Source organism: Cryptomeria japonica, chromosome 6 (genome assembly GCF_030272615.1).
Source record: "Cryptomeria japonica chromosome 6, Sugi_1.0, whole genome shotgun sequence".
Lineage (NCBI taxonomy): Eukaryota > Viridiplantae > Streptophyta > Pinopsida > Cupressales > Cupressaceae > Cryptomeria > Cryptomeria japonica.
Genome location: NC_081410.1, coordinates 678,355,520 through 678,368,706, shown reverse-complemented (window position 1 = coordinate 678,368,706; position 13,187 = coordinate 678,355,520). Strand labels below are relative to the sequence as shown.

The 13,187-nt window shown below is 34.4% G+C and overlaps 1 protein-coding gene across 1 annotated transcript in view; it reads left to right on the top strand.

Annotated features, from left to right (window-relative positions):
- Window positions 1–1,323: 1,323 nt before the first annotated feature.
- Window positions 1,324–13,187, top strand: part of LOC131855994 (uncharacterized) — a 31,366-nt gene continuing 19,502 nt past the window's right edge. The window contains exon 1 of the mRNA XM_059207045.1: window positions 1,324–1,468. Coding sequence (XP_059063028.1) covers window positions 1,324–1,468 — 145 coding nt within the window. The remainder of the gene's footprint in view (window positions 1,469–13,187) is intronic.

The window sequence follows — 13,187 nt, the reverse complement described above, 5'->3', positions numbered from 1 at the left end:
TATTTTCAAGCGATATCTGCATGTTGCTACCTTGGACAATTCAGTTTGATCTTTTTCCCATGTCCCAGAAAGAGTTGTGTATGTTGAAGATGTAAGAGATTACATTTAGTTTCATATTGAGGATTTGGGAACAACTGATATTAAGAGCATGTACATGAATGAGCTAATGGGAGATTCTAGAAAGATTAAGCCTGAATACCAACATATTGTGGATTTGCAGTTTACCCGCATTCTGGATTTTTTGGAATTTAAAGATGAGATTGTTAGGTATGTTTTGAGCAGGGTTCATGGAGAGTTTATCTGGTTGGATAGACCATATAAGATTACAAAGGAGGCCATAAGGGCAATCACTAGTTTACCACAGGTTGGACAATGTTCGGAGAAGAAAGTTTGAAATGATCAGGTCAACAAGATTACCTGCACAACATCAGACAAGCGATCAATGAAGATCAATATTATCACTGACACAAACATCAGATTCGAAAGCATGGTCATCGGTTACAAGGTAACACAATCAAACCAACTAAATTCTGTTTCTAGCTCATGCATTTATGCAACTCATAAAATGATGAGGGAGAATGAGAAGTTAGATCTATGTGGTTGGATGTTGGATGAATTATTGATTAACATAGGAAAGATTAAAGGAGAAAAGAAAGGAACATTCTGGTATGGTAACCTAATTGTCTATTTAATGCTATTTTTCATCAATGAGACTCCTAGTTTTAGGAAGAGAAAATGGGCATGCGATATCCCGGTAGGGAGGAAACTAAAACAATAAGTTGCTACATTAGGTAGTCTAAGAGATGACAAAGTGTGGGGTTATTTTAAAGCATTTCAAAAGGCTATGAATTCTAGGATGAGGGTTCCAAATCACATTGTTGAGAAGTACTCAATTGAGATATGCTTCATGGTCAAGAAAGATGAAACTTTGATGGAAGTTGTAAGGCTTCATAAGATTTGGATTGAGGAAATGGGTTATGAAGTTGATGCATAGATTCTTGATGCTTATGCACAAATGCTAATTGATGAGCTGATAGATGGAACTATAAAAACATTTGGCATTGCTAAGCAGCTAAGCAGAAGAAGCAAGAGGTTGAAATCGAGTGCAACCAAAAGAAGAGAGAGAAGCAGGAAGGTAAGGAAAGTAAGTTTATTGAAAAGGTTTCATAGGTCATCAAAGCATTGATTGATGTTGTCCTGGAGAAAGGAAAGAAGAGGAAAGAGCCATAAATATTCATTTAGCCTACTGCAATTGATTCTGGATCTGAGGATGACACACCCTTGTCATTTAAAAGGGTATTGAGGAAGAAAACTAAAGAAACTATGGTAGAAGCTATGAAGCAACCAGTTAGGAAAGCTACTATCAGGGTACTGACACAAAGAAGAGCACCAAAAGAAACACCTTCAGCGCCATCCAATATTGGAGGGATAAAGAAGAAGGATGGCATTGATATTACAACTGAATCTGGTAATGTAACTATCATTCCACCAAAAACTTGTGCAATGTTAGTTGATGAAATTACTAAAGATGGTATGTTAAAGAATGTATAGTTTAATTATGAACATTTAGATAATGATGAGCAAAGAGAAGTAGAGGAATCAATTTTATTGTATTTGGATATATATAAGAAAGCCTTGTTAGAAATTGAAGACCAAATACCAGCATAGTTGTATGACATGTTAGATGCTAGAAGATTATCAACAATGCAAGAGGACATGCATATAAAGATTCAAGAGTTGTTATCTGTTTATGTTTTTGTTGCTCCAGAGGAGATGAACAAGACACTTGAGGTTGCGGATAGGAAAATCTTTAACATCAAGCATAGAATAATCAATCTTATGTTAGGTAGGGTAAATGAGATAATCAAGGAGACCCACAAGGCATGGGTTAAGTTCTTTGAAGAGAACCATGGTTTTTATACTTAACCAGAACCTAAGATAGATACTTCAAACATCCCGATTAAAGGGAAAGGTAAAGGTATTATAGGTAATTCACCCTCAATTTTGAAAAACATTAAGATAGTGGATATTGAGCCCCCAATAGATAGAAGTGTATAAGAAAATGTTGAGATACTGATAGGTATATAGAGTGTAAAGGTTGATAATGTACAAGTTATTAATATTGAGGACAACAGTCCTTTGGATACAAATGTACAGGATGAGGTTACAGTTCTTAGGGAGGAACCGACAGTTACTGAGATTGCACCAAGTGGTGAAGCCATTGGTGCAAGTGAGGAATCTATATAGGTTAAAACATCAAAGGAGAAGAAAGGGGAATCTGATAGGGAACCGATGGTTAGTCCATCATTGTTGTCAATTGACACTTCGTAGGTTGAAAATAAAAGCATAACCAAGATGAGTTCTACTGAACTCATGATGATGGCTGCACATAAAATGTTGAAGGAGGGATCTATGGGTAAAGGTGTTATTGATCAGTCTATCATTGTTTTGCATAGACTAGTCCCAGAGTGCAAGTTTGAAAGAGAATTGAGCCCATCCGACAAGCTTAAGACAATCACAAAGCAGATTTCAAAGGATTTTTAATTCCTACAGCAGATATCAAACCAACAAGAACTAGAGAGGTTCACATAGGCAAAGAGAGCTATATTTGATCAAGTGATTGAGTCTGAGAGGAAGGAGATTAATGAAAATTTGAAATTGATAGAAAATGCATTGAAACAATTTACTAATATCTATAGATTATTTTGTAATACAGGTTTACTCACAACTTAGACATATAAAAATATTAAGGATATTCAGGAGGAGATTGCAGGTATAGCCAATTCTTTTGCTGGATTGAATTCATTAACTACATCTATAGATGGTCAGATTTTGGTTTTGGAAGCCCAAGTTTTTGCTCTTGAGAAAGAAAAAGATAAAATCATAAGGAGAGCCAGAAGTCTTAGAGGATTGGTTAGTCCCTGGTTGTATTCATTAAGTGTACATAAGGAGTGTATAGATCTGGTTGGTTAGCCCACACTGACAGAGCTTAATAAGAAAGAGTCATTTGCCCATATGCTAAATGGAGTTGTATCTATTTCCGACACTTTAAAATCAGGTTGGGATACCTATCTTGAGCTTTTGGATAAGGCCTATCTGGATATTTTCAAATACATCCAGCTTCGGTAAGGTATTTTGGGACATATTCATTATACAATCTTTCATTCTTCGTCTTGATTTTTGGTACTTTTTGATATTTTTGATGGCATTAATGTCAAAGGGGGAGTGATATTGATGTGAAAAAGAAAAAGGGAGTTGTATACATTAGGGGGAGTATAGGGGGAAAATTATGGAGGTATGGAATATTTTGTATTGATGGATATTCAACTTAGGGGGAGCAGGCTTAGGATGAAACAAACAGATGGAAACCATGACCATTTTTCATATGAGTGTTGCCATCAATGCTAAAGGGGGATATTGTTGGCAATTGACTCTCAATTCATTGGTTTCAATATGTTGTCATTGATGGCAAAATGGAAACTTGTTTCGGCTTCATATTTTAGTTCAATTGTGTACCAACAAGCACTTCACAGATACTTCACCGACACTGGTAGGTTGGAAGTAATTCTTTGGTTATTGACAATGCAGGCCGCAATGGTTTAGAATTAGGTTATCGGTTTTGGAGGCCGACATCTTTTGGATCTGGCATCAGCAATTGTTTTTGATATTCATGTATTTATGTTATTGAGATGACATGTATATTCATATTGTAATTATCTTTGTAAGCCAACATAAGGCATGCTGAATTGCAAAGGGTATATAGGTTAGATGGTTAGATCATTTTGAAATAATGGATGGATAGGAGAATATGATAATGTTAAGTAATGTGAAATATATAAGAGAGATCATGTATGTGAGGATATTTATGTAAGGGTTATTCTGGTATAGGGTTAAGAGTTTCAGACTGGAACAGACAGACCTTAACCAGAACTGTATTTAGGCATAGAGGATGCTATCTTTGCAGTTCAATCATTTCTTCGGATTGTAGTCTAGATTTGTATGTAGTCAGTGAGGCTTCTCTTGTGATTGAGCAGTGTGCTCTAGGCTATAAGCCTTCCTTCCAATGCAGGCTTCTATATTTTGTAATCTCTTCATATGGTCAATGGATTGATATTGTGGGTCACAAATCCCACCGTGTTTTTTCCTCTTTGAGGTTTCTACATATAATTCTGTGTGTTATGGTATTCATGTGTGTGATTGGCTTATTGGTTTCTTTACTTCTTTCAATTCTATATTTACCTGCATACCAGTTGGTGTATGCATGTTTTAATAAGGTTAAAATTGATCATTCCCGTAGAACACTGATTCACCCCCCCCTCTAAGTGTTCTTGGATTCCAACACTTTGTGCAAGACTAGGGCTCATCTATGCCTAAGGGAATAAGTAAAATAATGGAAGTCAAACCTTAAAGGTTTAGAATTAGATCTAAAATAAAGAAAGTCAGACCTAATTCACAACCCCAATAATCATAGTACAACATTTTATTTGAAGTGAACTCGGAGATTTTATTTTGAAGAGGGTAATGTGACTTTTATTTATATGTGAAAAGGAAACAACCTTGGCCTTAACCAACTTGATAAGAAAATAATATGAGAAAACACAAGTCAAAGGGCTAAAGGGTTGACTCACTTATAATATGTCCAACTTTAAGTATACATACTCTTCATGTGCACTTTGATTAATGCATAAACATGGTCTAATCCTTCCCAACAATAATTGATGTAATTTAAGTGGACCATGAGATTAATTTAAGACTTTAAATTAAAATAATTTAATAAAGTTAGCCTTCCAAGAATCAAAAGAGAACATTAAAAAGAGAATTGAAGTTCACCTCTTCAATAATAAAGAAAAACAAAATATGAGTTGGCCTTTAAACTTAAAAATCAATTAACATCAAGTTGACTAAGTGAAAGGTAGGCAAACCCAAAGGGTGTGACGACTTGTGGATCCTATAAAGGAAGCATCAAATCCTATACTTCTCCATTTAATTCAGTCAAATAAAGAAAAAAGGAGTAGAACATAAATAGAGTTATAGATCATCATTAAGACAAATTTTGATTAGACTTTCAAGAGATTTTTGACAATTTTTAAGGCAAGTCTAATTTGATCACCATTGAGAGTGAATTTCATCAATTGATGAAAGGAGGAATTCTTCAGAATTAAGGTGAATTAATCAGCCATGAGGATCAAGTTCATCAGTATATATGGTAAAAACCCTAACCAAACACTTAAGGAAAACTATTTTAACTCACCAAGAGAAGGTTTAGCTAAGTATTGAAGAAAATTTGTAGACCTAATCCGAGTCAAACACTTGCAATCATAAGCTGATTTGAACATATTCAAGTTCTTATTTTTAGAAGTATAGTCCAAAAAGAAGTTTGTTGTAGATATGATTTAAAGCCAATTTCACTTAATCACCTTTCAACATCTAATTATAAATTAGACCTATTTGCAAATAATTCTTAAATTTGTAGGTCATTTTGGACTTAAAAATATAATTAATGTTGTCTTGAAGGTGAAAGGTTTAGTATTGTTTTATTATTTACATGATTCTCAATTAATTTCATTTTCCTTTTAGGTTTGAGCTTAGCAATGAAATGCACGAATCAAATAATTGAGGAGAATTTAGATCACTAACACCTCAATCAATTGGGGTTATACAAGGCTAACATTAGGGTCTTCAAGATGATGGAGGAGATGCGCTTCATTACATCAAGATCCATGAGCTTAATAATGCAACATCAAAGGGATTAACATCAAGACAAGGACTGAGGTGTCACCTCAAGGATATAGCCACCACATGGAGATAGTTATACAATTTTAAGAGATTCAAATCATCACAAAAAAATGAAGGAAAATTTGCAATTATCTTAAAGTTTTTTCAAAATTCCAAGGTTACAATTGATACATGGGGAGATCAATGGGGACTACTTCATAGTTTAAGTTTTTATATCAAGATGGGATATGTGATAGAGAATAATTTAGGTGATCGAAAATAAATAATATGAAAGAATTCAAGTTAAGAGTGGGCATCATGGAAGTCAGGAACAAGATTCATCAAGATGAAGTACATCACAAGGGTGTGGATTACCAAACATCAATAGGATAGGAAATCTAAGTGTGATCAAGAAGAGATAGTTTCAAAAGAGTTAAGAAAAGTTAGAAAGTCAAATTGATCACTAAGATGATGCAATTTGAGAATATGTTCCATCATCATCACATCAAGAAATTGGATAATGTTGAGTATTAAGAGATATTGCCCCAATATAGGAGAACCTCTTTGTTACAATGTACAAGACAAATAAGTTGAGTTGACATCCAATAATCATCAAAATAATCAAGTTGTGCCAGATGAACTTGTCCAAGTTCATTGAACCTGGCCCATCTAGTGAATGAGAAAGTGATACTTGGTAGTACATCAAAGATTGTTCATTGTACCTAACATCAATTCCTATTGGTTTTAATTTAAAGGACAAGTGTCCTAAATATTACAATTATTTCATTGGTTGAAAGGAAGTTAGTTGTAAATAACCCTCATTATAGTTTTATCTTGTAATCTCAGTTCTTGATCTTGAATCAATTTGAGCCATTGAATCATATTGAGATCTCTATATAAGGGTTGATGCTCTTATTTATAAAGGTTAATAGTTAACATTTGATCAATAAATAGTGAGTAGCCAATTAGATAATAGTCAATAGCAGTAGAGTAGGAGGAAAATAGATTATTGGCAAGGCTTGTTGTAATAAACACACTATTTTCATTGAAGAGATGGTGGACTTTGTGTGTTATTCAAACTTGTTGCATGTTTTCTACTTCTCATAGTTTAGATGTGTTAGATGAATAGAAGATTTTATTTTTTATTAATGGTGATTCCTAATGTTCATACCACTTGGAATTTTTTTGATTGCAAGTCATTGTGGGTGGTTAGACTAAACTTATATAAAATATTAACTTCAATTGCTATGTTCTCATTATTCATGATGTTGGTGTGCATAATTGACATGAAAATTATTTGCTTATTCTTAGGAGATTGCACCATCTTTGTGTAGTTGTTTCCTCATGTTAAAGAAAATCTTGGTTTGGTTACACTGAGTCAACAACCATTTCATGCATTATTGGGATTAGATTAGATCTGCTATCCACTGTCTCCTTTTTCCATTTATTTTTCCAAGTGAATTAGTAAGATTCCACTTTCTAGTTTGTAATTATCATCAAGATCACAACAAATACAGTGAGTCTATCCTGAAATTAAAGTCAATTGTTCACATTATAAACCTTGGAGTTGTCTTATTTAATCATGTTCTTAGAAATTAGGTTTCTTTTTTCAAGAGAGGATATAATATTTAGTATTTAATTATTTTTTCGACGTGTCTTAAAACACACCAATAGTAGTGAGGTTCAATAATATTTAATGTTATGGTTTGTTTTGGTTTAGTGTAAGGTTTAAAGTTTAATTTAAAATATTATTTAATTAGGTTTAGAGCTAGGGTTCAATTTGGTTTAGTATTAGGGTTCAATTAGGTTTATTAGTATGCTTAGGGTTTAATTTGGTTTAATGTTTTCCTTGAATGTGGTATGGAGTTAGGGTTTAATTAGGTTTATAGTTAGCATTCAATTTGGTTTAGTGTTTAAGTTCAATATGGTGAAGATAAAGGTTTATTTTGGTTTGATATTTAATTAGCTGTAGAGTTAAGGTTCAATTTTTTTACAGTTAGGATTTGATTCAATTTGGGATTTGGGGTCAATTTGGTATAGGATTAAGTTTAAATTTGGTTCAGGGTTCAAGGTTTTGGTTCAATTTAGTATAAGGTTAGGTTTCAATTTGGTTTAAGAATTTTAAAAAATATATGATTATTAAAATATTTAATTAATTTTCTATAATGTTAAGCTTATATAATGTGTAGAAAAAATAAATATCCTCCAACATAAAAAAAAAAACCTACAACCATAATTTTTCTAGCTTCTCTTCTTCTCCATACTCCATCATCTATTCTTTCTATGATATTATATCACATCATTCTCTTTTTCTTGCAACACTTCTTAATGAGAAACTTGATTTGATACCAATTGATGTAGAAAATGATGGCAGCCCTCAACAAAGTATCAACAAATAGTTAGAAATTAAAGTAGACAGCTTATAATGTCATAAAGTTCAGGAACAAATTCAGAAATAAGATTTCATTATAAAGTTCACATAACATTGGGCGACAGTCCCTAGTCTAGGTACCACATAAAAATAAAACAGTCATCAATTGGACCACATGGAGATTATAAAACTGCTTGAATTCATATAGGATCTCGCTTCCTTGTTGACAAGCTCACTATATCCTCATTACAAACGTTTCCCAAATGATATACTCTGGTTTTTTTCATAGCCGTCGAACCCCCTTTGTTGTCACCTTTATTTCTTGGGATCGACTTTGATTTTCCTTATCAATTACAAAACAAATCCTTTCGTCTCAACCAGCCGTGCTTGTTGCCCCCCACTTTTCAAGGCCCTTTGCAACTATCTGATTTCAACTGTCAATTTCCTTGCTGGAAAACCAAGGAACTCTTTCAATTGTCTTCTGTCACATGGCAATAGGAGGTATGTTCTATCCTCTAACACTACGATTAATTCATTATTTGAAGTTAAATGGAACCAAAAGAAAAAATGCTTAACAAAACTAAACAAAGTCTAAAACTGCTTAACAAAACTAATCAAAGACTAAACAAATCAAAATTGAAAGAGAATCGATACCCCTGCATTAGGCTCCCTCGGGGACGAAAAATTTCATGAACTACTGTTCCTGAGATCGTCAATGGACTGTCCATAATGAGATATCTCAGGTTCAGTTATCCTTGAACCATCCTCCATGGGATGGTTGTACCATTTCACCAAGTACTCGAAATATTCTTTGCCTCAAGTCTTCTTCAACGACTCTTTGTCAAGAATGCATTCAATTTCCAGCGGAGTTTCCCTTGTTGGTCTGCATCGTCTTTCATCTCCAATTCTGCTATTTCCTTATCTGTTGCATCTTTGTATATAGGTGAAATACCCATTCCTAAAGGGAGGCTAATTTCGTAAGCATTTGTTGAAAACTTACGAAGAATCTTACAAGGACCAATCTTTTTCATTTTCAGTTTACTATATGCACCTATAGGAAATCTTTCTTTCCTAAGATGAGCCAACACAAGATCACCCACTTGAAAATGCACTTCTCTCTGCTTTTTATCAGCATACTATTTGTATTATTGATTGCTCCCTTCAATGTTCATCTTTACCTCCTCCTGAAGGTCATGAATGACCTTAGCAAGGTCTTCGCCATCTGCATTGCATTTCTCCATATCACCAATATTTCAAAGTTCAAATACACCCCTAGGATGCATGTCATACACAACATGGAATGGGCTGAAACCTGTACTTCTATTTGGGGAATCATTATAAGAAAACTCAGCTTGGTCCAATGCCATATCCCAATTCCCCAGTGTGTTCCCAACAAGACATCTCAACATGTTACCACATGTTATGAAGACTTCTATTAACAACCTCTGTTTGGCCATCCGTTTGGGGGTGATAGGTTGAATTGAAACGAAAATATGTTCCCAATTTCTTCTAAAGAGTCCTCCAAAAATGCCCCACAAATTTTGTGTCTCTATTATATATGATAATTTTTGGAATACCATGCAATCTTACCACTTCCTTGAAAAACAATTTATCAATATTGGTAGCATCGCTAGTTTTCTTACATGGATTAAAATTTACTATTTTAGAGAACTTATCCACAAGAAAAAATATAAAATCATTGTCCCTTTGAGTTCAAGGCAAACACAAAACAAAATCCATACTTATAGAGTCCCAAGATCTAGATGGAACTGGTAATGGTTGATGCAAATCAACATTTGGGCTTCTACCTTTTGCATGTTGGCAAACTCTACATTTCTCCACATATTTCTTGACATATGTTTGCATCCTTGGCCAATAATAATGCATGCTTAACTGCAAATATGTTTTATCCTTTCCAAACTATCCTGCTAGGCTGCCACAATGCTTCTCTTTCAATAGATTGTCTCTCATTGATCTTCTTGGCATGCCCAAGTTGGTTCCTTTGAACAACAAACCCTCCTATAGGATAAAATCAATCCAAGGGCCTCTATCTTTTGCTGATAGGATTACTGCAAACATCATAAGAATATTTAAAATATGCATCATCTACATACAATTCCTTCAAACTATCAAAACCAACACTATCACCCTGAATTTCACGCAACAAAAAATTCCTCCTACCTGATGCATCAACAACGTTATTTGTTTGTCCACTTTTATGCTTTAGTACAAAGCTAAAGCTTTGAAGATATTGTACCCACTTAGCATGCCTTTTGTTTAATTTATGTTGGCTGTTTATAAATTGTGAAGCAAGATTATTTTTAAAAACAATAAACTCCTAAGGGAGTAAGTAATGCCTCCACTTTGTCAGTGACTAAACCAATGCATAAAACTCAAGATCATAAGAAAAATATTTCTTCTTAGCATCATTGAATTTCTCACTAAAATAAACCACTAGTTTACCTTCTTGACTAAGAACAACCCCTATTGCCAATCCACTAACATCACACTCAACTTGAAATACCTTTTTAAATTCAAGCAATGTAAGAATAGGCTACTCACTCACCCTTTGTTTAAGAAATTTAAAACTTCTATTAGCCTCTTGTGTCCATACAAACTGTCTTTTAGACCCCTTAATTGTTTCAAGTATGGGAGCAACTACATGACTGTAATGACCCCCCACCCTTTTTTTTGAATTTTAAACACAATAAATGCTACAATGCACCCGTTAAGGTTAGGAAAGATAATCTCAATACTGTTGAAAGTAACCCTCCACTTTCTAATCACCGAGAGCCCAACTTGGGAGGGTGAGAGCATATAGTGCTGAGGGGATCGTTAGGAGCTTGAAAACTGAAATTGATTACAAGATGGGCGACAAGTCAACCCCTTCCAGTTTTCAGCGAGATAGAGAAACAAAAGACTTGGCAGTAAACCAGTCAAGGAGAAACACTAACACACAAAACAAATCAACTCTATCACAATATTTCAGCGGGAGGACTTATTCCAAACAAAATCAACTCAACCGCAATATTTCAACAAGAGGACTTAATACAACAAAATCAACTCAATCGCAGTATTTCAACGGGAGGACTTATTAGAACAAATCAACTCTACCACAGTATTTTAGAGGGAGGACTTACATAATTTCCCGATTAAAAACATTGAAGCCGGCCAAGCCATCCTCTTCCACTTGGACAATCAGAATTACAAATAAGATGCAACAAGAATGATTGATCACTACTACTAAAACAATCTTACAAAATAGAGATATGAAAACACTCGGCAACACCAAAAAGCTCACCACTCACTCAAATCCACACTGAAACACACCAAATCTGAAACAAATGAAATATATAACATAGGCGATCAATCCCAAACATCAAACCAACAACATGGAAGTTCAAAAGTGATGCTTGCAAACCGAGGTACCTCCCAAATGGTATGAACCTGTTGTAAACTTCAATTTGCAGCTAAAAATTAGAATCACCACATCCCAATTTGCGAATTGGTGAGTTTTATCGTCCAAGGAGTATGGTTGGATAGAGCCAATACCCAGAATGATATGATCAATAGGCAAGGAGATATGAATAGAAGATTTCTTTAGCCACCATGTCTAGCAACACCAAAATCATAGCAACAAACAAGACACTCCAAAACCACACTGAAATTGAATCAAACACTACAAAAAACTTCATCCAAAAATCATCTATCTAGCTAGGTATTGTGTCTCAAGTACGAAACTGAAGCAACCAAGAAGCTATTCCAACTTCGAAGTTCAGTCACTAACCATTTTGACAGCATAACAGTGTAAATTCTTCAGATGCCCAAAATGAGAGCCCAAGGCTCTTATTTATAATATTTTCTCCACCAAATTCAAATTCAACTGCACCCCAAATAATTAAATATTAACATGAGAATGCAATGTTAATATTTAATAAATCATTGTGCAAGCCAAATACTGATCAATACTGAGTGGATTGAGGATTGAAGTGTTGAACCAATAGCTGGACTGAACTAGAGTTCTGAACTGCCCTGCTAAAAATAGAATTGCCTAGAATGGCACTTACTAAAAATAGTAAGTCCAGAAAATAACTCCAAACAACTTGATTTTTGAATCGTGAGAGGAAGCTCAAAGAACTTAGAATAATCTCAAAACCTGAACTGCTACCACCAACTTACTAAAAATAGTAAGCTCTGCAAACTCCCCTAAATTGATTGCATGTCATACCACTGCAAAGTTCTCGAAAAACCCAGAAGGAATCCATGAACAAAAATGTAGAATTCCCAGCAGACAATCCTCAAATGGCTCATGCAAATCTTCACAAAAATAGGAAACCCTAATTCTCCATTCCAATCAGCCTACGAATCTTTGAAATAGGGCAATGGACTACTGCTTACTCCTCACTGAGAAGGGGACATTACAATGACTGACATTTTTGATGAATTTTTTTGTAAAAACTAGCAAGACCATGAAAAATTCTTACCTCTATTGCACTCCTTGGTGTTGGCCTATCAATAATGGCTTGAACCTTCTCTTTGTCCATCTTCAATCCATCCTTGGACACTACAAAGCCCAAATAAATCAACTTAGTCTACATAAAGACACACTTATTCAAACTAATTAGCAACTTTTCTTCATGTAACCTTATCATCACCATCCTCAAATGCTCTAAATGCTCTCCCTTTGACCCGCTAAACACCAAAATATCATCAAGATATACATTAGCAAACTTCTCTAGGAATGGTTTGAAGACTTCATTCATAAGTCTCATGAATGTACTAGGTGAATTAGAAAGTACAAATGGCATAACTAGCCACCCATAAAATCCATCATTAGTTTTGAATACTATTTTCCACTCACCTCTTGGTCTAATCCTAATTTGATGATAACCAATTTTCAGATCTATCTTTGAAAAATACATTGAACCACTCAAACAATCCATCAAATCTGCAATCCTAGGAATTGGAAATCTATATCTAATAGTTATCTTATAAATGGCCCTAGAATTAGTGCACATTCTCCATTCACCTCCTTTCTTAGGAACTAAGATGGTTGGAACAACACAAGGCCTAAGCATTTCTCTTATCAAACCTTTCTTTA